The sequence below is a fragment of the Maylandia zebra genome, linkage group LG7, assembly GCF_041146795.1.
Source record: "Maylandia zebra isolate NMK-2024a linkage group LG7, Mzebra_GT3a, whole genome shotgun sequence".
NCBI lineage: Eukaryota > Metazoa > Chordata > Actinopteri > Cichliformes > Cichlidae > Maylandia > Maylandia zebra.
The window spans coordinates 27,067,860-27,093,112 of NC_135173.1; the positions used below are offsets into that span (position 1 = coordinate 27,067,860).

General features: G+C 39.5%; 1 protein-coding gene across 2 annotated transcripts in view; it reads left to right on the forward strand.

Annotated features, from left to right (window-relative positions):
- The first annotated feature begins 14,639 nt into the window (after positions 1 to 14,639).
- The window catches only part of LOC101471879 (NT-3 growth factor receptor), an 88,552-nt gene continuing 77,938 nt past the window's right edge, over positions 14,640 to 25,253 (forward strand). For both annotated transcript variants that reach the window (XM_014414514.3, XM_076886152.1), the window contains exon 1: positions 14,640 to 15,379. In XM_014414514.3, coding sequence (XP_014270000.1) covers positions 15,123 to 15,379 — 257 coding nt within the window. In that variant the 5' untranslated portion in view covers positions 14,640 to 15,122. The remainder of the gene's footprint in view (positions 15,380 to 25,253) is intronic.

Below are 25,253 nucleotides of genomic sequence, written 5' to 3' on the forward strand. Positions count from 1 at the left end.
AAATTATATAATGAAACTTGTATGTTTTGTATACTTACTAAAAAAATATATGAAAGTAATGAGAAAGTGGCCACTTTCATAAGTAAATCATATATGTTTTTACTATTTCTTTTCCATATGGGCACATTCTATGCACAAAGAGGTTTATACACAGCTTCTGATATATTTGTACAGCATTAACACTGATGAAGAACATTCGAACAGGCTGTAGACTTTGTCGAAGAACAGAATGTTTCTTAGAATCTTCAGCAGTCTTCAGATTGCAGTAACAGGCTGAGGCTTGGATGGAACTCTGACTGAGGTGTCTGTGAGCTGGAGATGGGAAAGAGGTGGGCTGCACAAACAAGAGTCTGAAAGGGAAAATGACAGATAGCACAGATTAAAACCTTGTAGAGTGGAGGCTGATTGGCTCCAGGGGCGGATGATTGGACTACTGACGTCTTTTTCTCATTATGGGATATAGTGTGTAGAATTTTGAGGTGAAAAAAAGAAAAAAAAGAAAAAGAAAAAAAGGTAATTTAATTAATTTGGAATTTTGTAACATGGCAAACTGTGGGACAAGTGAAGCACTGTGAACACTTTCCAGATGCACTGTAAGTTTATCTAAAAAATTGCCACAGCTATGAGTTGTTTTCTTGTTTTTGTTCTCTGCTAGAGAAAGAAATCAGCTTGTTTTTTGTTTTGGAATTAAAAATTTATTAAGTTTTAAAGTGTCAAACTCAGTTTCATTAAGGCCGTACTGGGAAAATTGAATGTCAGTCATTATTGATCACTCAAAGTGCCCTTACACTTACAGGCCTATTACCCATTCACAGTGCACTTTATCAAGTTTATTTGTCATATACAACGGTACATCATTACTGGGATCAGAGAGGCTTCTCTGGGCCTTCCTCCTACAGCTGTCGGGGGCATGGTCTGTGACCCAGCTCTTTGAGCTATTTAGAATTGTTGATGTCTTTTGGTAAAGTATTGTTTAGTTCGTGTGTTGTTCTTAGTTGAGGTTGAGTTGAGAATTTTGTATGTTTGATTACTTATGAGTAGGGATGGGTATCGTTTAGGTTTTATCCGATACCGGTGCCAAACCGGTACTTTTGAAACGGTGCCGGTGCTTAAACGGTGCTCAAACCGGTGCTTGAAGAATGGAGAAAACAAAATTGGTCCTAAAACCTCTCATGTTCAGCTGTTTTTTTTGTAAAAAGATAGCAATGTTAGCCTTTCTGCAGCTATGGGGCATATATGGTATCACTCTTGGCTGGAAGCAGTGCTTAAACAATGGAAAAAACACAAACTTTGTCCAAAAACCTCTCATGTTTAACTGTTTTCCACTTTTTCTTTGGTCATTTTAGCCTTTTTGGCCAGGGTGAAGGGAGTATCTGCCATCAAACAAGAAGACAGCCGCATGTAGCTATGATGATGTTTGCTAGTTCACCTTACATGCATTAATGTAATAACGTGGTTAGCCTACTCAACGTAAATTACACACGAACAACATTAAAGCACCGAAATAAAGCACCGAAATGTGCGCTGCTTTTCGGTCTGGTTACTACCATTTATGACAGAACCGGTGCCATGATGGCACCGGATACCGGTACCCATCCCTACTTATGAGTATTATTTTCGTTTTTAGTATTATTATTTAGTGTGTCTTAGTTGAGTCTGGTCTATGTTTCTTCTAGTTCTCCGTGTTCTCCGAGTCTTTTCCTGTCTTCTGTGTAGTCTGTCTTGTCCCCTGTGTTAATCGTGTAAGTTATGCCCGTGTCTTCATCTATCGATGTTTCCTGTGTTATTTTGAAAGGTCTAGTGTTTCCATGTTCGCTGTGTTTAGTTTCACTTCCCTTGTAGCATCATGTTCATTTATGTCAGCTGTGTTTCTCCTGGTGTTTCCACTTCCCTCTTTACCCTTCTGTGTATTTAAGTCCTCTGTCTTCCTCTGTTCAGTGTCTGTGCGTCTGTTTTCCTCCCTCCCCGTCAGGTTTCAAGTGTTTCATGATTCTGTTCTGTTCATGTTCATGCTTGTGGTACAATCTGCTGCTTTCAGTTCATGTGCAGGAGGAGGAAACTAGTAAAGCAGTACTGTGATGCAACTTTTGAGGAGTGTGTATATGGACATTACATTTATTTTTATTCTACAAAAGGACCAGAGCAAGGGAACGTGTGTCCAGGACAGAAACAACTGTAATATATTGCTAACATAACTGCTGCTCTTTGCAAGTAGATGTACAGACAGGAAGCTAATGCAGAGCTATCCAAGAACACAGGGTAATGATAAAGCTGCCCATATGTGACCCCAGTCCAGCAGCTAGACCCTGTGTGGTGCCCAAATTCTTTTGAACCCCTGAAAAAGGGGGACTATGTATAAAAAAAAAAATTCCTAAACAGCTTATGTAATAATTTTGTTTCCCACTGAATTCAAGCTTCAGTCACAGAACCCAAAGACACCCAGCCTAGGGCAAATACCACATTGTGTCTTCTGTAAAAACATGTACAGGTAATTCATTTCAATTCAATTTTATTTATACAGTGCCAAATCACAGCAACAGTCGCCTCAAGGCGCTTTATAATGTAAAGTAGACCCTACAATAATACTTACATACATAGAAACAGAGGCTACAAACCTCACTGCTCATCATTGCTATGCCTTGGACCATGTTGAAGATCAGGCTCTGGCTAATGGGCTGGGTTTTTACATCACTCTGGACACTGGCTTTGTGTTACCGTGTTTTTGGTGCAGATTCTTGTGCCAACAGTTTAATGCAGGTGTTTCTGTTCCAGGCACAGTTTATGCTTACTATGCTTACTTACTATGCTTGCTCTTGTCCTTTCTCGCAATAAAAATGACAGTGAAAATTTCATTTATATTGCACCTTCCAATACATGAAAACTCAATATGCTTAACACAGGAAATGAAGAAACATTGCAAAGAACTGTACAGGTTTAAAGTAGTAAAAGGGTAAAACAGCACAAATGTAAAACTATTTTTAAAGGCAATTCTATAATGAGTCAGTTTCAGATTTTTAAGTGATAGAAAACAGTTCTGGTAACATTGTTGATGTGATTATCGAAACTGAGGTTACTATACTTAAATCACAAAATTACAAGAAAAATGTAGCTGTAATTAAAGCAATTAAAGTCAGCAACAGCATTTTTTTTTCTTGAGTGAAGGAAAATACAGTGAAACAATCTTTTCAAGGGACAATGTATGTCCTAGCAGGACTGTTGCCTACATTGTTAGGACATAAAACCATATCCACATAGTATTACATAGTCAAAGACAGAGAAAAAGAGAATGCAGATGAAGCAGACAGAGTGACAAGTATAGATGTTTCCAGGTAACGGTCTGCAATATGCTGTAATATTGTGAACTAGTGCATTAGCAGTAGTTTTTGATGTGAAATGTGTGGTGAGACTTAGAGTCTTACAGGGTAACTGTGGAATGCTACTTTGGTGCCATGAAGCCAGAATAAGCCACCAGAAAGAGGCTCTAATGCCACTTAATGGGCAATCGTGGTTTGTGTGTGTGAGTGTGTGTATGTGTGTGTGGGGAATAGGTTGTTGAGGTCTGCTGACTCGTGGGCTTTTGTGGTGAAGGAGCATTAGTAAAAAGGAGAGGAAGCATTTGTGAATCATAAGAACTTCGCAATGGGATTTAAAACAGCACTGGATGTGTGGTCTGCTTCCATTAACGTGGCTGAATGGGTAGAGATCAAGTCATAAAGTTGGTTTGGGAGTGCATGTGTGTATGTGCTATGAAACAGGGTTATGAAAGTGTGTGTGTGTGTGGGTGTGTGTGGAGGTATAGGAGGACTGCTGACATCAATATAACAACATAAAATCATAAACAGCAGGGATAAAATGCCTCTTATCGATGACTTAAAAGATAAAGTGACCACAGGTAATTGGGTTGTCCAGGATTGGTTTACACCTTCATCTGCACTTTGAGCAGTTTAGTAAAAAAACAAACAAAACAAGATCAATTTAAACGAGGCAGATTGTTTGCCATCTTATCTGAAAATCAGCAAGAAACCAAATACATTAATGGATACAAATGAGGAAATATTGTCCCGTAATGTGCTGAGATAAGAGGAAAAGCCATTAGAAAAGATTAAGTTGTATTTATTTCAAAGCCAACTGGCATTGGGTGTGCTAAAATGCTTGTTTCTCAACTTAAAATGAACAATCATAGTCTGCAGTGAGTGAAGTCACTGAGGCAAAACATCAGACAACACATGGAAATGGGGTAAAATATAAATCTTCTGGCATCCATACAGTTTGTGCTATTTATTCAGGTCCATATGATGGACAGCAGTCTAAGCAGAGATTCTCAGTACTTCATCTTTACTGCCACCACCTCCAGCACTTCCAGGGAAACACTGGGGCATTCTGAAGCAAGCCAAGACGTTTTCTCTCTCATGTGGCTCTGTCTCAAGGCCTCATCCAAGCCCTTGAAACTCTTCACCTGGTAGAAAGGTGAATTCCTCACATTATTTCAACTTCTCCCCGATGCAAACTTTACATTTTTTGGCTGGGAACTATGGCCTCAGAAAAATTTGTATTCCTGCTGCTTCACACTTGGCTGCAAACTTCTCTAGTGAATCTTACAGTGCATCTGAGATGTATTCACAGCACTTCACTTGTTCTTTTTTGTCATGTTGCAGCCTTATTAAAAAAAAAAAAAAGATAGGTTAAATTCGTTTTTTCCTCAAAATTCTACACACAATACCCAATAACAACTAAGTTAAGTGTTTGCTTGAAATTCTTGCAAATATTTTCCAGAGGTGCACTGTTCCATCACGCTGCCTATGCTCCACCACTATTGGGCCAACACCTCCATCAGTGAAGGTACAGGTGTTTGTCTGGGTTGCTGGTGGTGCCCATCCTGTCAGGTGTGTCAGCAGGTGAACGAGCTGGCCATCCCGGGAGTGCCACAAGTTACTGCTGATGGAGAGTCAGTTTGAGCGCATGGACCTCAGGCCATTTTACAAGAGTGCACGTGGACATTGCTTGATATTAGTTATGTACAGGGAGTGCAGAATTATTAGGCAAGTTGTATTTTTGAGGAATAATGTTATTATTGAACAACAACCATGTTCTCAATGAACCCAAAAAACTCATTAATATCAAAGCTGAATGTTTTTGGAAGTAGTTTTTAGTTTGTTTTTAGTTTTAGCTATTTTAGGGGGATATCTGTGTGTGCAGGTGACTATTACTGTGCATAATTATTAGGCAACTTAACAAAAAACAAATATATACCCATTTCAATTATTTATTTTTACCAGTGAAACCAATATAACATCTCCACATTCACAAATATACATTTCTGACATTCAAAAACAAAACAAAAACAAATCAGCGACCAATATAGCCACCTTTCTTTGCAAGGACACTCAAAAGCCTGCCATCCATGGATTCTGTCAGTGTTTTGATCTGTTCACCATCAACATTGCGTGCAGCAGCAACCACAGCCTCCCAGACACTGTTCAGAGAGGTGTACTGTTTTCCCTCCTTGTAAATCTCACATTTGATGATGGACCACAGGTTCTCAATGGGGTTCAGATCAGGTGAACAAGGAGGCCATGTCATTAGTTTTTCTTCTTTTATACCCTTTCTTGCCAGCCACGCTGTGGAGTACTTGGACGCGTGTGATGGAGCATTGTCCTGCATGAAAATCATGTTTTTCTTGAAGGATGCAGACTTCTTCCTGTACCACTGCTTGAAGAAGGTGTCTTCCAGAAACTGGCAGTAGGACTGGGAGTTGAGCTTGACTCCATCCTCAACCCGAAAAGGCCCCACAAGCTCATCTTTGATGATACCAGCCCAAACCAGTACTCCACCTCCACCTTGCTGGCGTCTGAGTCGGACTGGAGCTCTCTGCCCTTTACCAATCCAGCCACGGGCCCATCCATCTGGCCCATCAAGACTCACTCTCATTTCATCAGTCCATAAAACCTTAGAAAAACCAGTCTTGAGATATTTCTTGGCCCAGTCTTGACGTTTCAGCTTGTGTGTCTTGTTCAGTGGTGGTCGTCTTTCAGCCTTTCTTACCAATACTTTCTCTGAGTATTGCACACCTTGTGCTTTTGGGCACTCCAGTGATGTTGCAGCTCTGAAATATGGCCAAACTGGTGGCAAGTGGCATCTTGGCAGCTGCATGCTTGACTTTTCTCAGTTCATGGGCAGTTATTTTGCGCCTTGGTTTTTCCACACGCTTCTTGCGACCCTGTTGACTATTTTGAATGAAACGCTTGATTGTTCGATGATCACGCTTCAGAAGCTTTGCAATTTTGAAACTGCTGCATCCCTCTGCAAGATATCTCACTATTTTTGACTTTTCTGAGCCTGTCAAGTCCTTCTTTTGACCCATTTTGCCAAAGGAAAGGACGTTGCCTAATAATTATGCACACCTGATATAGGGTGTTGATGTCATTAGACCACACCCCTTCTCATTACAGAGATGCACATCACCTAATATGCTTAATTGGTAGTAGGCTTTCGAGCCTATACAGCTTGGAGTAAGACAACATGCATGAAGAGGATGATGTGGACAAAATACTCATTTGCCTAATAATTCTGCACTCGTTCGAGGGGAGGCTGGCCGACTAGAGCTAGGACAACTAGAACTAGTGCTCATTATTTCAGCCATGTTGGAGCAGCCAAAGGGGTGGGCTGAGAAGAGTAACATGGCAAAGCTACATAAAATGTGTACTGTTCCACAACGCAGCCTATGCTTCAGTTTCTTTTGTATCACACATGCTACAAACTTGGGACCCCCCTTTGTGTGCAGTTTCTGTCATTCTCTCTCCTCAAGCTCCATCAGGTTGAATGGGGTGATAAATTTTGTAACACTTGTGGCAACTCAGTTGTAAAGAGAGTGCAGCAGCTGAAACCTCCTTCTGGTTGATCTGTGCTCTAGCAGTTTGCTGTGGTCACCAGTATTTTACATGAAAGATCTTGATTTTCTGTAATAAATAAATTACCCCAGGTCATGAACAGCATTTCTTACACAGCATGTCTCTTTAAACACGACTGGTTTAGTTAACGCCAAAAACTTAATTTTGGCCTCATCTACTCCACAGCATTTCCCCCTAAGGCTTCTCTGAATCATTTAGATGTTCACAGGCAAATTTAGATTAGTCCTGTACTTGAGCCTTCTTGAGCAGTAGGACCTTACACACACTAACTTTTAGAATCACCAGTTAACACTAACAAAGTGTCTTTGGACTGTGGGAGAAAGCCACAGTACCTGAAGAGAACCCATCCAAACATGTAAACTCCACACAGTAAGGCCCTGGTGAGGTGGTGGAGCTGAACTCAGGATCTTCTTGCTGTGAGGAAACTGTGGTAACTACTGCCACTGTGCTGGCCCTCAACTGAATACTTGAAAAATGAGAGAGGAGATGAGAGAACAAGCATTTAGCTAAAACATCTAAAGCAATCTGAAATTGCTTTTTCAAAAACATAGGGAAAAAAGCTAGACCTGGAGCTAAAGTGCATGAAAATGAAGCACTGAATTTTTTTTTGAAACCACCAGTTAAATGCAGGCTGTTTCTGATTGGTGGCAGTTTTTTTAACACCCCCTCTGCCCCAAACATACCCACAAACACACACATATATAAACAGGTACATGTCCCCGAACTATAATGTGTGCATACACATTCAGTGATGTGGTGAATTGCCTTCAGTTTGACGTGTGTGAGATTTCACAGTATAAGATTTGACTGTAGCAAATGGTTACAGGCTTGTTACGTGAATATGTGCCTTGATCATTAAATCATATTGCCCTATCTATATGTGCTGCTGTTCTGTGTGGCCTTTGACCACAGCACAACAAACCACCATGGGGTTTTTTGTGTTGTCAGAAATTGTTGTGGGACTGAAACATATGTTTTGAAGTTATAACTGGAAACAGCCCGAGGGAATAGTGCACAAAGAGGAAGAGGATGCAGGAAGACATGAGTATAGGAGGCTGAGGTTGGGATATACAGTCAAATATGAAATAAATGAAGATGATCCTGGTGGGCATTAAGAACATTAGATGATGTAGTCTGTGAGAAGAGGAAGAGATAGGCAGTAAGAGCTCTGGATGACGGAGATGCTGATGTTAATTGGTAGATAGAGGGGGAAGGGGAAAAGCTAAAAAAGGAAAGAAGCGGATATAAAAAGGAAAGATGTCAAGTCACATAAACGCTTTTATGGAGCACAAAGATTGCTGGTGAAACTCCTTTGCAGAGATAACATGATTATTAGATAATATTACAGATATTACAACAATAATATCACAAGATACATTTAATGGAAGAATGTGTATAAACTAATATCTGAATCAAAGACACAACATCGTGAAAGCTCTCCATTATTACAAAAACAAAAGAAAAAGGACGGACTTATTGACAACCATGGGTTGAACTGTGCATTTCCACTTGAAATCAGTGTGTATTTCAGTCTTGATACCAGTGTGGAATCTCATTGTTGTAGTTAAAACATTAACAGCTGACACCTGATTACCTAACACTTTCTTCTCATTTTTGACCTGCTAATACTTTTTCTGGTGTTTGTTCTGTCCTTCAAAGCCATTTCCAAGTGCTCTCCCATGCTCTCGCTCTCAAATTCACACACTTTTGAAAAGCACTCATGCCAGCAGCCAGACATGAGCATCACTATTTTAGGTATTTTATGGTTAAGTTAGCATTTTTTATAGTGTACTACATCGGGTAGATAGGCTTGGGTTACCAGGTTTCATTAGGATGCACAGTTACGTATCATCTGTGTAACATCTGTATGAAGAAAAAAGGAAGTGGTCCATGAGTACATGTGTCTGTGTTTTGATTTTTAAAGATTTGTTTGTGGTCTGGTCCTTAAAAACCTTCTTAATGGCTAAAGGCTAATGGGTTATACTGCCAGGGGCACAGCACAGACTGTAATGGTGTAATAGTGTGTGTGTGTGTGTGTGTGTGTGTGTGTGTGTGTGTGTGTGTGTGTGTGTGTGTGTGTGTGTGTGTGTGTGTGTGTGTGTGTGTGTGTGTGCTTGTATGTTTTGTTTTTCATAGAACAAATAGGGACATTACTTTCCTAAATGGACTCATCTGTCCTTCAGCTCTGTGAGTCCACAGATAGAGGGTGAAATAATTCAATAGGGGGGACATAAATATATTTGTTAGGGCTAAAATGAATATTAAGAAAGCTAACCAGACTGAAAGGAGAATTTGTAGCTTTATCTCACTCATGCGTTTATAGCTGCACTGTGACACTCCCAGTCTAGTGGCCCACCAGAGGTAATACTGCTCAGTTGTTATGGGCTGAAGCTATGGATAATGTACCACCTTCATCTGCACTGTCTTTATTAGGTATAACTTTTTGGAATAGATTTTGAGTGTCTGCAACAGAGTGAGATGTGAAGATTTATGATAAACAAACATGAAAGCATATGACAGACTGGGGAGACAAAGGATGAAACACAAGGAGAAGAACATGGGAACAAACCCAGAGACAAGGAGGGCGAGTGAGCAAGAGACACAGAGTAAGACACAAATGGGAAAACAAACATGGGACAGAGAGGGAATAAATAAATACATGACTGAGGAAACATACACAGAGGACATGACAGACTGTCACAGGAGACACGGGGATGAGACAAAGACAAGAAAACATAATAATTGAATAGTTGGTTGAGTCAGCGTGTATTAAATAAGTTGATAGGTTTGGATGGAGTTTGATTGGCCCATTCTTTTTATGGACAAGGTGACAAACAATACACCAAAAGCACACAGTTTAAAGGAGCCAGTATGGCACAACAAAAGCAGATGCTATGAGGCCAGAGCTGGTAAAGTTTAAAAACTGAACTAAGTACTGTCATCATCATTTCATCACCTTTAAGGTTTTATTCCTGCTGCTTAAAAAAAATGATAAGAAGAAGAATTCCAGTTGCACAGGTGTTTGATTTCAGTACTCAGTATTCTGTGTCTTCAACCTTTAGGAAGCACATAATGTTTGATGTTTTCTATTTATAGTTATATGAATTTTACTATAAAATATAATAAATAACAATTAAAATGTGCAGCTATCAAGTGATGCCCTCAGTGTTTCAAGAGTCTAGCAACACCCCTGTTATTGCAAAACATATTGCAGGCCTGTGTTGTGTGTGTGTGTATAAGAACATGACAGAGGCGCTGAAAGACCTAAAAACAGAGAGGTTTGTTTCTATCCATCTATCATGAAACCACAGCCTGGTCACATGCTCTACATTAACCAGCCATTAGGAATCAATGGCTCATCCATAATGCATTATGGTCATAGGTACATTAAGAAGTCATGACATTAACATCTGATTGATTTCATCAGAATGGGTGGCACCAAACCCTTTTAGCCCAAAACCTAAGTGGAATAAATATAGATATATAGTGATTTACAGTAAGAACAAACTAAAATTAAATTTAATTAAAACAAAAAACAGGTGCACAGCTTATAGTATGACATTAGCAAAGACAATTTTTCTTTTCTTCCTCTTAATTTTTCAAAAGCCAGAAGCCTAGCAAAAGAAACAGAAACAGGAAATTCTACTAACGTGTGATTTAAATTTAACTTAATTCAAATTTTAAAAACTCCTCTTTAGAAAAATAATAAAGGTGAGACAACACCAAAAAGCCAATAATACAAATACCTAAGACTCATAATACACTAAAATTATCAAGGCTAATGGGCAGGTAGGACTCAGATGCAGGGTTTAGAAGACCACAGTTCAGGGCTTTTATTTCCAGTGAATAGATATTTACACCGTGAACAATGCAACAGGGGAATAGTGCTCCAGGCGGGTCCAGGGAGGTAGGGAATCTACACATTCAATATTTACAGGTAACACTCGCTCTCAAACGTCAAGCTCAGCACACCAGAGAAGGGAATCCGGGGATTTGTACAGAGTAAAACACAGGGTAAGAATTCGTGAGACACGAGAGGCAGACACACACATAGAAGTAAGAGCCAGTGTTTAACTGAGTAGTTCAATGATGCAAAGCATGACTATCAGCTACTACCTTAAGTAGTGGCTCCCTGATGCGACCTTCAGAAATGGGTGGTTGATTGTTGCATTGAGTCTCGCCCACAAACACAGACACAAACAAACGAGCACAAAGAGGAAAAAAATCAAGGGGGAGAAATATAAAGAAGACAAACCTGGAGGACTGAGGGACAATGACAACAATAAGGTTTTAAAAACTCCATCCATCTATCGATCCATACATCCATTTTTTTTATGCTCACCCAGGGTTGGGTCGCGGAGGTAGCAGCCTAACCAAGGACGCCCAGACCTTCCTCTCCCCAGCGAACTATTCCAGCTTATCGGGGGGAAACACCAAGGCTTTCCCAGGCCAGCTGAGAGATCTAATATCTCAAGCCGGTCCTGGTTCTGCCCTGGGGCCACCTTCCAGTAGGATATTCCCAGAGCACCTCAATCAGGAGTTTCCCAGAAGCCATCCTAGTCAGATGTCCGAACCTCTTCAACTGGCTCCTTTCGATGTGGAAGTGCAGTAGCTCTAATCTGACCCTCTATTGAATGACTGCACTCTTCATCATATCTCTAAGAGAGAAACCAGCAATCCTGACTAAGCTCATATCTGCCACTTGTATCAGCAATCTCATTCTTTCAGTTGCTACTCAGAGCTAATGACCATAGGTGAGGGTGAAGATATAGATTGACCAGTAAACCAACAGCTTTATTTTATGCTCATGTCTTTCTTCAACAGGAAAGACTGGTGCAACATCCACATCAGACTTGGCTCCAATCTATCTCTCAATCTTCTGCTCTCCTCCCCCTCACTCGTAAGCAAGAGATCCAACAAGATCCAACTATTTGCAGCAATGTGGGCCTAGTCTTGCAATGGTTATACAGTGACTGAAAGGCTCATAGCAGTGGACCCCCCACAGGGTCCCCCAAGAGATGCAGTTCAGTGTCTTCTCCAAGTCCACAAAACACATGTGGACTGGATGGGCGAACTCCCATGCATATTTGAATATCCTGAAGAGGATAAAGAACTGGTTTACATTCCTCAACTAAGATGAAAATGACATCGTTCCTCCTTAATCTGAAGTTTGACTAATTAGCTCTCCTTTCCTGTACCCTACTATAGAGCTTCCTATTAGTAAAACAGAGTGATGGTAACAAAAGTAGTTAATTTTATTATTTCTAGGCTGAACTATTATAATTGATTATTATTGGGTTGCCTTAAAACTCACTAAAAGCCTTCCCTTGATCCAAAATGTTGCACTAAGAGAACTGAAATAGACTAGAAACAGAAGAGTATATTTCTATACGGGCTTCTCTTCATTGGCTCCCTGGTAAATCCAGAATAGAAATTAAAATCCTACTTCTTGCATACAAGGCCTTGAATAATCAAGCTTAATCTAATCTAAAAGACCTCATGGTATCACCCCAATAAAGCACTTTTCTCTCAGACTGCAAGCTTACTTGTGGTGCTTTGGGTATTAAAAGGAGAATGGCGGGCAGAGCCTTCAGCTTCCAGGCTTCCTTCTGTGAAACCAGCTTCCAGTTTGAATTCACAGGACAAAAACCCTCTCTACTACTCTACTCAAAGAATACGGTTAAAAACTTCCTTTTTAATAAAGTATATAATTAGGGCTGGATCAGGTGACCCTGAATTGTCACTTATAACTTTTTTTCCATTACTACCTAATGGCTTGATACAGTTTTTAGGGTTTTCCATTTGATGATAGTCCCTCATACCAGCTACTTTTTTAGTAGCTACTTGAAGTGGTTTGAACGATCCAAAAAATGTGACATTCACAGCCTACGTGCCGATTGGCTAGTCAGTGGCGTCACTCGATGAGTCATGAGAGCGTGTCTTTGAGAAAAATCAAACCACCATTTTTGAAACTCGGCAATGAAGGAAACAGCTGCACAAAAACAACACTGTGGTCATCGAGCCTGACCAAAAACAACAGACCAAGCAGCAGGTATACCGTTGCCTCAAGATCCACCTTTGTTGCGGCATTCATGTCGCATACAAATATTTCGCCGCATTGCTGTAACGAGCCAATACACATTAGATGGTACTCGATTGTAATGGAATACAAGTCAAACTGACTCGACTTGTTTTAAAATGCGAGTAAATTGGGCAATAAGTATGCTTTCAATTCTTTTGCATTCACTTCATGTCTGGAAATTTGCTTCATAGCTGCAATGAAAGATACTGCCTATGGAGGTCAGGCTCCCCCAACACTCACACGCACTGCCCTGCCTATAGTTGTTGTTGAGATATTTTGATCAGAATTTATATCATTGATACTCTATAAAAGAGAGAGAAAATTAATTTCATAAATGATACTGAGATTTGATAAAGATTTATTCCAACCAGGTTGTTTTTTTAAAATATCTTTTTGACCTCCTTTATATCGATCAAAAAATAGAAAAGGATTAACAACTTCTTCCTCAGTGGACCAGTTATCAATGCCTGAGATCAGTTGTGTACCACTCCAGCTGAAGTGCAGGATGATACAGGATGCATCATCATTCTGTTTTGTCTGCCCCTGATATCAATTGCGAGTATACGTGGAATATATTGATATACAAATATACACCACTCCTAGTGTTGGTAATTTTTTCAAATTTTATACACATACCAGTGAACATGACTGTGCCATCGGGTAGAAAGAGCCCACTAGAGACACTGTGGTGGCTCTCACACAAACTCTTCCCCCTCGGTGTAAATTTGCCATCTGTACATAAAACTAGTGATAGGTCTCAAACAGTCATTAAAGTGGATATCCTCCTTATGAGTCCTTTTAATATTACAGGCCAAGTGACTATGAGATGAAAGTCACATTTTCAACTGATATCCCTGGATGGAGGAAAACTGCCTGACGATCAGTTTGATAAGCTGTGATTAAACGGAGACAGAGGAAAACATGAATGGAAGAATAATGGTCAGCAGGCTCATTGCTCTACATTAACATTCACGAGATGCTTTGTATAGACCGTTTATTGTTGAGTGAGAGTGTGTGGAGAACAGAATATGGGGGTAATATGTGTGGACACATTTCCAGGTGAACTGTGATTTCCACAGGACATGATCTGCAGGGGAGGAGAATCTGTGTAACATCTCCTTGGGATCCAACACGTATGCAGACACATATACTTACACGTAGATCACAGTATGCTCCAAAACTGGAGCTATACATTATGTTAGAAAGGAAAACTAAGCCTGTATGATCCCACAGCTACACTCTGTCATTCAGGGACCTCTAGTGGTCACATAATGCTATAGTTTCAGTCAGGCCAAACAGGGAGCGCTGTGGCTCAGCGGTCACAGCGCAGCTGCCTCAAAGGCCAGCTTTCATCCACCTAACCAAACCTTTACTCTTTCTCGTCACCTGAGAAAGAGTAGCTGCTCATTTTACAACAGTTCGAGAGCTTGATGGAGATAATATAACACACATATGTGTCTGATAATCACGAACTCGGCGTCATATTTATCCCAATTGCTATTTAAACTGTTCTTTACTGTAACTCAGCCTGATCAGAGCAGTGTGAATCTCTCTCTCTTTCTCTCGCTCGTGTGTGTGCGTGCGCACAAAAGCAAAGCTGACGCGTGTCCACTGCGCTCCTCTGCCCAGCAGGTGGACTCAGAGGATGGGGCCTCTCTCTCTCTCTCTCTCACTCGACCCCTGGTGGAAGAAACGCCACGGGGAGCGAGAGAGAAAGAGAGAGAGTGTGTGGGAGAGACTGAGAGATGGACAGATGACTCAAAAAGGAGATGAAAATGAGAGAAATGCTCACTGCGACCGTACACATCAAACAGCGGGAGAATATTCTGGATTTTTCTTATTTTGTCCTCTTTGTTCCATCCAAACGTTGTTGGTGTGACGAGCAGGGAGGGGGGCGTGACTGGCATCATTAAAACCTCTGATACCCCCACAAGCACGCGCACACTCAGACACGCGTGAACACACGGAGGGAGATGTTTACAGCTTTGACCGTTTGGACTCCACTGAGCGGAATAAGGCGAGCGCAGCGTTCACACGGCTTCAGACTCTGACGGACTGAGTCATTTTCATTTTTAGTCATTTTCATTCTCGTTCAGCTTCAAAGTTGGAATCTGGGACTGAATCGTGACAGCATGGATTTGTTCGGCGCGCGTCGCCTTCTCGGGATCCGGTGCTGCTGGAAGGTTTCCGTTCTGCTCAGCGTTTTCTTTCACAGCTGCCCGAGCTCCTTGTTGGACTGTCCCCCCACCTGCACCTGCTCTCCCACTGAAATCTTCTGCAGTAAGTCCGACAACAGCCAGTTCTTCCCGCTGCTGTCCTTCCAGGGGACCGGGAATGCTGGGAATAATACCGGGAGCATCGAGGATCTTTTCCAGAACATCACCTCCATGTGAGTGCTGCTTCTCTAGATCAAAGCTTTAAGGATATTTAAGAGAAGTTTTGTCCTTTTAATTGGTGAATTTATTATAGTTTTTTTTTTTTTTTAACAAGTGGACTAAAAACCCACGATAAGATCCAGCTACAGAAATGAGTGATGGTTCCTCGGTTGGGGCAAAAAGGCGAGATTCCTGGTTCAAACAGTTCTGGTGTTTTTCTTTTCATAGAATAAAATTGAAATCACAGAATTGTTCAAAAAATGTAAACTTTTTGAAAATCTGGCAAATTTTAAATATAATACTTAAAATATATAAAAAAATAAAAAAAATAAAATGAAATAAAATAAAATGATTCTTCTTCTTGTTAATGATACTATTAATAAATATTACTATGAATAACAGCAACATCAATAATGATCCAGATGACTCAGGGATCCAGGCTCAGAATACCGAAGAATGATTATGCAAATAAATGTTCCACTTGACTCAAATAATAAATGTACCTGCTTTATTCAGGACTTTATAATGAACCATCTTAAACATCCTCTTAAACATTTTTTGAGAAACTTCAGTCTTCTCCAAAACTTCCCTTCATCTGTGCACATGTGCAGTGGTTCCTCACTTTCGGGAACCGTACACTGTGATTAATGGTGATGGTAAAACCCCATCAGAACAAGCAGAGCTGGCAGGTCTGGAGTTACTTTATAAAAATTACATTCTGTTATTAATTTCTTGTAAAATAAATGAGTAATCTAAATGTAAAAGAATTGAGCAGGTCTAAAAAGATTAGAATGATGATGAATATGGTTTATCTCACATGAGGAGGCTTGATCTTTGTCTGTGTTTAGGGTATTAAACAGGTCTTTGGTATGCCACAAGTGTTCAAGTGTTCAAATTCAAGTGTTCAAATTCCGAATTCCGAACTGATCTAAAAGATGTGAATGAATCAATTTATATAGGAAATGGAAATCTGAAATGCATGAATATATTTGATACTTTTAAACATAGCCATCTGTTGATGGAAAGTGTGCCTCTCCCTTAGCTGTTCCTGCATAACATTGCTAAATGCCATGGTTTTATAGGAAACAGTCCAGCGTGAGAGGTAATAGGTCCAGATGTTTCCAAATAGCTTTTTTATTGCATTATAAGAACAGTCATGACTCAGATAATATTAAGCAAATTTTAGTGCAGAAGTCTGTTTCTTTAAGATGAAGAGCCAACCAGCCATCCAGATATCCATGAAAAATGTTATCTGGGCAGATACTGAAAACTGACCACATCAGACCACAAGTGAATTTTTCTCAAAAACTTTCTTCTTGCTTTGGAAGAGAGTGGCAAACAGTCCTCAGTATATCATAAGGTTTTAATATAACTAAATTTATATTCATTTCTTTGGTGAGGAAATGTTGTAATAATAATAATAATAATAATAATAATAATAATAATAATGGATTACATTTATATAGCGCTTTTCGAGACCCTCAAAGCATTTTACAATGCCACTATTCATTCACACACACATCCACACACTGGTGGAGGCAGCTACAGTTGTAGCCACAGCTGCCCCGGGGCAGACTGACAGAAGCGAGGCTGCCATATCGCACCATCGGCCCCTCTGGCCAACACTAGTAGGCGGTAGGTGAAGTGTCTTGCCCAAGGACACAACGACTGAGATGTGTGTGTGAGTGGGTTAATGTGGCTTTTTGTATAAATAAATAAATGTAGCACTCTGTCTAAGTTTAGGGATAGTGTTTAGTTACTGGTCTGTGACTAAACCAAAGTCCAGTCTTCTTCTGAGCCTTTAGTCTCTTGCTCAGCATTGCTCGTGCTCTTTTTGGTGGCCTGCTTAGTTCAGCATATGCCATGGCTGCATTTGTCAAATCACACTGACTTTCGCTGTACAGTATGTTTCCTTACTGTGAATTCAATCAGTCACTTTGCCCAGGAGGTAGACCAGCTCATCCATTAGCTGGAAGGGTGATGCTTTAAATCCTAATTCATTAAATCAAATATATGTTGAAATGTCCATGGGTGACATACTGAACCCCAAAATGGTGTGGTCAAAGTCCTCTAAGGGTGAGTGTGGTTGTAGTGTCGGGGTTAGTATATAAATATATAAATTTTCCTGATGCTCTGATAACTCTTCCTCATTAACTACAGATTGGTTTTATCTGAGAAGATGTGGTGTCTTCTCTCCTTGTCATATTCTTCCAGAGCCTCTTTGAGAACGTAGGTCATGCTGAGTGGACATCCTGCTTTGGGAGTGGCACTGCAGTCACTTTGATCAGAAGATCCAGATCATTACTGCCTCTTGTCTCCTCTAGTTGTCAGGAGTGCACCTGCTGCAGCACTGACAGTTTATATTAGAGCTTTGCTATAAACCCTTTCCTTTTAATATAAAGTCCACTCTAGTATTAGGTAAAGTTTACGTGGACAGTCCTAATCTCAGTGACCAGTCAAAGTGATTTTAAACTACAAAACCTCACCTCACATTCACACACATACACATGTGCTCAAGGGCTCAGGGATAATGCACATACACATACACGCGTGCGCACAGGCTGTGGTCCATCATGTTGTTGTTGTGGACTGAAGTGGACCTGACTGTCACAGCATCTGTAGGTTCTTTGTTTTTATCTCTTATGTAGCCAACAAAACACACATCTTGTACACACACTACAGTAAAACACACAGTAATTAATAAGAACGGGAAGAGTTTGTAAACTGTGGCCAGTCTACAACAAGATGGCAGAACACATTGCTACACGCACAGATTATTTTGTGAGCACAAAACCTCACTTCATTATTAACCTGGTTTTCTGAAAAATTATTACTGATCAAAGGAGCTGCTGAACATCGAATTCCCTCCTGCTTCTCCAACACTGATCGCTACACCCGGAAAAATAAGGGAACCGTGTAAAAAAGCAGTTTTACTTGCAATAATAATGATAATAATAATAATAATAATAATAATAGCCAGGAAGCCTAAGCAGAATAAGTGAAGCATGTGTAGTGTCAGATGTCAGCTCCATTGTTCCGTGTGCTCATCAGCACAATAGTGGAAAACTGGTTGAAAAACACAGGATTGGTTTCAGTTGCATATCCCACACAGTTAAGTGAGGGGTTGAGTTTTAACATGTAATAATATGAGATAAAGTGTGTGTAAGTACAGGAAATAAAGTTTATTTGAAGTCATGTCAGGATATTAACGTGAATAAAAGCATCTTTTCATTTCTGAAAGGAGCTTCGTTTAACTACGAGACCACCAGCATATCCTGGGTGGTTACGGTAACTTGATTAATAAAATGGTCAAATTGGCACAAATCATCATGAATAATTGTATTTATTGTGTAAGAATGTACTTTTTAGTAGGTTTGGGTTATCTTTAATTTGAAGTAAATTCACGATTTAATATATTTGGCTTTGAATTTAAATTTTTGGGGGGATAATTTTTACTTTGGATTTTTGTCTATTTCATTTTAAGTTTAATTTCAGAGAAAAGTATTTAAGGTTTAATATAATTCATTGCCACTAAATTATCATGGTTTCTGGCACTTTTCCCCCTTTAGCAGCCATTGTTTAAAGTTAAAATAAATTCAGTGGATATATATAGTAGATTTCTGAAATTTATGATGATGGAAAAGTGCCAGGAAAATCAACCAACGACTAATTTAAAATCATTAATTATTTGCTGTGAACAAACCAACATGCTGACTTTAAGAGCTGTATTCATTAAACAGTCATACTGACAATAAACATGTGACTGTGTCCTCTTTTTCATGCCTTTATGTATTTAACTGAGCTGTTTTTGAAAGACATTATGACACAACATCAATACTGTGCTGACATCAATATTAAAATGCTGTCATTTATGACCATGAAGATAAAGTCAATAAGTTCTTCACTAATGCACTAACTGAAATTACAGATTACGCAGAGAACAAAGAGATGTCTGATATGTCACAGTAAGTCAGAGAGTAAATAAAGTATCTGTTATCTGGAAAACAGTTTTTTTGTAATTGAATTGTGATTTAACAATAATAATAATGATAATAACAGTAATATCTTGGCATGAGTAGGATGGGTTAGGCTTTGAGGACTACAGACTGGAATGTACAATGTGACCCACATAGGGAGTACAGTTTAAATGTATCAAATTCTGTGAACATACCATCTTACCAACCATGGCTGTAAGACAATTTAAAACAATTTTAAAAAAAACAAACTATAATTTAAGATATTATTATTTTAAGAAGAAAACCTGAATTTCTGAAGATGGGGACAAACTGAGGAGAGCATAGTACGACCTAAGGGTGAAACTGAGGACTCCTGCAAGAGGAAGCTGGACAGTATGAGCAGAACAGTGTGAGGGATGTGTGGAGTGAAATGAAGAAAATCACTGGTTTTAAGGTGACGGACAATAACCGGCACCAGCAAGGAAACCTGAAGGGAGCAGAAAAGCTGAACGATTTTTAAAACACTTTTGGTTCACAGCCCTCTGCTGCTTTTCCCCACAACACACTCTACACACTATGGCCCTTACACACATTCATTGCCTTCAGGGGTATTAAAAAAATTAGGCTAGATTAATGCTTCCCATGCCAACCCAGTACACACTCACAAAGGATATTCTCTGTCTCCAGATATTCACTTCCTGATTAAATAAAGTTTAAAAAAGAAGTGGATTAGCAGACTCTGTTTCCTAAGTACACTGAGCTCCTTTAATGTAAAAACATGGCTATTTCCTGTCAGTCAGTTGTGGTGTGTACACAGTATACTCACCAACAGACTAATAAACTGATCAGGACAGATTTTTCTGTGATTGGCTGCAAACTGGAGACTTCTGAAGTTGTGGTGTAAAGGAGGTCACTGAACAAACTGTTATGCATAGATAGTTCTGATCACTACCAAATAGTTTTACTATTGTACACCATGTTTTCTTATTTATTTATTTATTTAATTTTTATTATATTTCAAGTTTTAAGGTTAAGTCAAGTAAAATAAACTAAGCCATAAAAATTACCTGAATTTGTTCTTCTTGGAAAACGGTCTTACATTAATAGGAGCAAAAAGAGTTCTGACAGTGTTGTATCTCCTGGATGATGTGGATTTAGTGTGTGTGTTTCTGCATATTTAAGTGTGTAAGTGAATGAGTTTGTGTCTGTACGCCTTTAAAGGAGTATGTGGCGGCTGCAATAAACAAAGGCAGCATCTCAGCATTCTCAAGTCTGCCCGGTGTTTTAATGCAACATTTTTGTGCTGAAAACAGACATTATGTTGGTGTAGATGTTAATAATTAATGTTAATAATAGCTAAGTGTCCAACCCAACAGCCCTGAGTCAGTGGCCCAGAGTTTTACTGATCCATGTAGAATTTTATTGGCCTGTGGGAAAAAAAAAGCTTTTATTTTTGAATTTTTAAAATATTAAAACAATTTAATAAATGTGATATTTACATTATTTTACTTTATATCTGAAAAATGTTTCAAAAGCTTTGAAATAAATATGGTCTAGTACACCCAATGCCGCCGTTTATACTCACTCCTCCTTGTTCTGCTTGCAGGTATCGCTGCCATGTAAAATGTAATATTTTATTTGACTAAAATTAACAGTTCTGTATATTTTAATGTAACTTCTGTAGCTTTACTGTAGATTTTTGCTGTGTATAAGAAATGAAGTTCACTTTCCTTCACATCAGAGCTTATTAAACAGGTGGTTTGATGAAGCTAGCTTTTTCCAAGTAAACATCTTGATGGTGATAGCTGTGCTGCTCATTGGGATGCTGGAAAAAACTTTTCTTTCACTCCACCTGAAGTGACTGTCTCAGTAACAGCTCCGCGTCTTTGCTCTTTACGGGGTGTGTGCAGACGCACTCTGGCTCCATGTTCAACTATGACGGCATGATTGTCACTGCTGCCGTTTATCTGTGTTATCCATCTTTTTGTTTAAAAACTGGGGGCTGCATGGGCCTAATGTTGTCAGACTTTTTATTCACACACTGCTCCTTGATGCATGTCTAATGCACATCTCTTTTTAGTTGCAATGGAAAATGAAATGATTGCATTCACATGATGATATAGAGCTGTCCGTTTAACAAAACATCAAAGCAAAAACATTGTGTTGAGGATTCTTTATAATTGAGTTATTCCAATTACTCGATAAACGGTTGCAGTCCTTTATAGTTCTAATTCACATTTTGTTGCTGACCCTTGTGCTGCTGTAATGTGAATATCCCCAATATCCCCATTGTGGGATTAATGTCTAAAAAAGTCAAGTCTAAGTCTATATATAATGGCTGCAGTAACCACTGCAGTCTCAAAGTGAGATGGAAGGAGGTGATTCAAATATATTATGTAAAAAAAGGTAAATGCCATCCATCTATTTTCTTTTGCTTATCCAGAAGCAGTTTGTGATGCCCAAATCTCCCTCTCCCCAGCCATCTCCTCCAACTTATCTGGGGTAACACCTAGGCTTTCCCAGGACAGCCGAGATATGTAATATCTCAGCTGTCCTGAGGCTGTCCCAGGACACCATGGAGTCCTCAATCCAGGTTGGTCCTTTCAAATTCTCCTCCCTCCAGTTAGCTGGGGATTCCAAATCGGCACCAGCCTGCATTCTGTGTACCTATGGAGAAACGGAAAACAAAGGCAGGGAAAAAACAAACAGTCTGCAAGACACATGCCCTTACAAGTCCAAGCAAGATGAGATCAAGATCATAGGGCACATGACAGTGCATCAGCCAAGACTCACCCTGTACAAGTTCCTCGGGCTATGTTTGGACAAAAAACTGAACTGGTCATGCAACACACTGCACCTGTATTAAAAAAGCCCAAAGCAGACTGTACTCCCTCAGGAGACTGAACTACTGCAGGAAGCTCCTGAGGATGTTTTACCAGTTAGTGGTTGCCGGAGTACTATTCTATGTTGTGGTTTACTGGGGGAGCAGCACAGCAAAGAAGGACTCATCCAGGCTGGAAAAACTAATCAGGAAGGCTGGCTCTGTGGTTGGCATGAAGCTGGACACTCTGGTGACAGTGGCAGAGCAGAGGACATTAAAGAAACTGCAGGACATTATGGAGAAAGCCGGGCATCCTCTGCATATGAAAGTAGCAAGGTGGTCAGCCCAATGATTGGAGTGCACGATGACCTCATAAAGATATACTCTGCAGTTTGGCACATCACACAGTGCTTTGTTTACAAGCTTGCCAATATCCTTTCAACATGTCAAGTTTACTGATATATGTGGCAGGTCCAATGTCATCAATGCAGTCAAGTGACATTTTGCCCGAGCTTGTGTCAATAGGTTCTGGTATGGATATAGTGACTTGATTAGTACTAAATTTGGAATCATGTGGTAATAATAGCCAAGAATTTCCTCACCAGCAGCTCTTAGAAGCAGGTTTCGAGGGTTGCTGAAAACCAGCACTGGACAGCTCTGCTGACAGTGTTTCCTCCTGCTGAATGCAAAGTAATTTTAGAGAACAGCTGATCCCAGGCTTTGTGGGTGTGTCGTGGTTGCCGTGGCTACTTTGGCTTCAGCGTTTGGAATTTGTTTGGACCACAAGCCTTTTAAATTAAATTTTAAGTCACACCACAATGCTGTATGTAATCTTGTGAAAATATTTCAAAAGTAGTGAAATAAACAAATTTGCCTTGTTTGGGGATTTGTGTTCAGTTGTATGGGTGGATTCTTGAATCTTAAGACTTTTTAGTGAAAACACTATGTTAAGTGATCTTGATGACCATGTTATCATGGCTCATACAATTGAATGCCACAACTAAAAACATATACCGTGGCCTATAACTTTTCTCGAGATTATGTGATGGAGATGTATCTGAGAATGCAAATGGGTATTAAATGGTCTTCAAAATCACTATGATATTCAATTTGCAGCAGTGTGATAATAGATAAGATAAGATAGATCTTTATTGTCACTGTTACCAGAACAATGAACACAGTTTGGCATCTCTCCATTGGCAGCTTGTAGGTTTTTACATTCACATTCTTCAGATAAGAGAATAGTATAAATAAAGATAAAATAAGTGCAAGTTACAGTCCAGAGAATTCATGCATGTTATTTGTAGCTCCTGTCTTATGTCTTGCCCAGTCTATCCAGGCAGCACTTTTGCCTAAAATAGACAAAGTATTTCCAGGAGTAGGAACATGACTATTGTGAGCTAAGTGCAAAAAAAGGAAACTTCAGATAATGTTCTAGCCTAGTTTCCTCTAATAGTCATGTGTGAAAAGACCTTTAGAGTCTTGTTAAGCTGGTGAAGTCAGATGAAGTCTAAACAAAATCTTTAAATTAATACTCAAAGAAAATGTGTCTTTCTTTAGCATACTGATGACCATTTACATTTACCATTTACTGTGTTTTGAACATTTGTCTTCTTCTTCTCTTCAACCCAAAATTTAGAGCTTTTTAATTATTAATGGAAATTATTGATTTAAGTCATTAATCCCCTCTTCTGCTTTTTTGTTTTTCTTACTCTGTTATGTGATCACTACCTGTCAACAGGTAAGATAATTGACACTCATGTCAAAAATGAAAGTAAAACAATGAGCAGTGGATGAACCATAATATTTTGGTGTCAGTCGGGATAAAGTTTTTTAACTTTGTGAGTCAGGACTACAGCGATGGTGGGTGATATACTCTGAGATGTTTCATTGGTAATTGATATCTAATGCTAAATGCTAATGCTAAAGACACACTGATGTATTACATATTATGTAAACAGACTGATTTTTTGCTAAATTAGCTCTAACAGGACAGAGGTAATGCAAGCATATAACATCCTTGTGAAACATGATATAGAGATAGATTAACTTACCTTAAAATTCATACATGATATGAACATCTATAATATGTACACTATATTGCATTTATCTTAACATGAGTTGGCATCTTATTCTTAATCCATTGGGTTTAAAAGGATGTCAGCCCACCCTGCAGCTATAACAGGTTTAATTCTTCTGGGAAGGCTTTCCACAATGGTTTAGGAGTGTGTTTATGGGAATTTTTGACCTTTCTTTCATAAACATATTCGTGAGATCAGACAGTGATGTTAGACGAGAAGGCCTGGCTCACAGTATCCACTCGAATTCATCACAAAGTTGTTCTATAGGGTTGAGATCAGGACTCCGTGCAGGTCAGTCAAGTTCTTGCACACCAAACTGACTCAGATGTTTATGGGCCTTGCTTTATACACTGGTGTGCAGTCATGTTGGAACATGAATGAGCCATTCCCAAACTGTTCCCACAAAGTTGGGAGCCTGACATTGTCCAAAATGTCCTGGTATGCTAAAGCATTAAGAGTTCCATACACTGCTAGTAGGGAGGTGAACTCCTGAAAAACATCCCTCACACCATAATTCCACCTCCACCAAACTTTTAACTTGAGACATTGGGGTTAGTATCTTGCCCTAGGATATTTGTCATAGCGATGGAGTAGCCAGGGATCGATAGTAGATGACTTGCTGAATTCTAACCTTCATTACTTTTTCCTGAAGTTCACTGATGAGCACTGAGTGTTTTAATTTTTTAAGAATATGGCTTAATCATTTATTTCTTACAGTTTAAGCACAGAGAGTCATGCTGACAGATTTAATTCACCGACTACAGCAGCATCCTTTTTATGATTTAGAAAAAAATAGACATACTCGTGCAGTTATTTCTTATTCTGAGATATCACGGGGATTAAATGTGTAATTGAAGTTTAAAATGACAGACAGGGAAGTTTCAGATCTTTCCCAGTTGGCACTGTATGGATGATCAGAAACTGACGGTACCTGTCTGTGTATATAATTACATCAATTTTCACAACGCTGGCTGAAATTCAGCCCAAAAACATGTCAGCGCCTCCATCGTGTTTTACAGATGGCTACAGA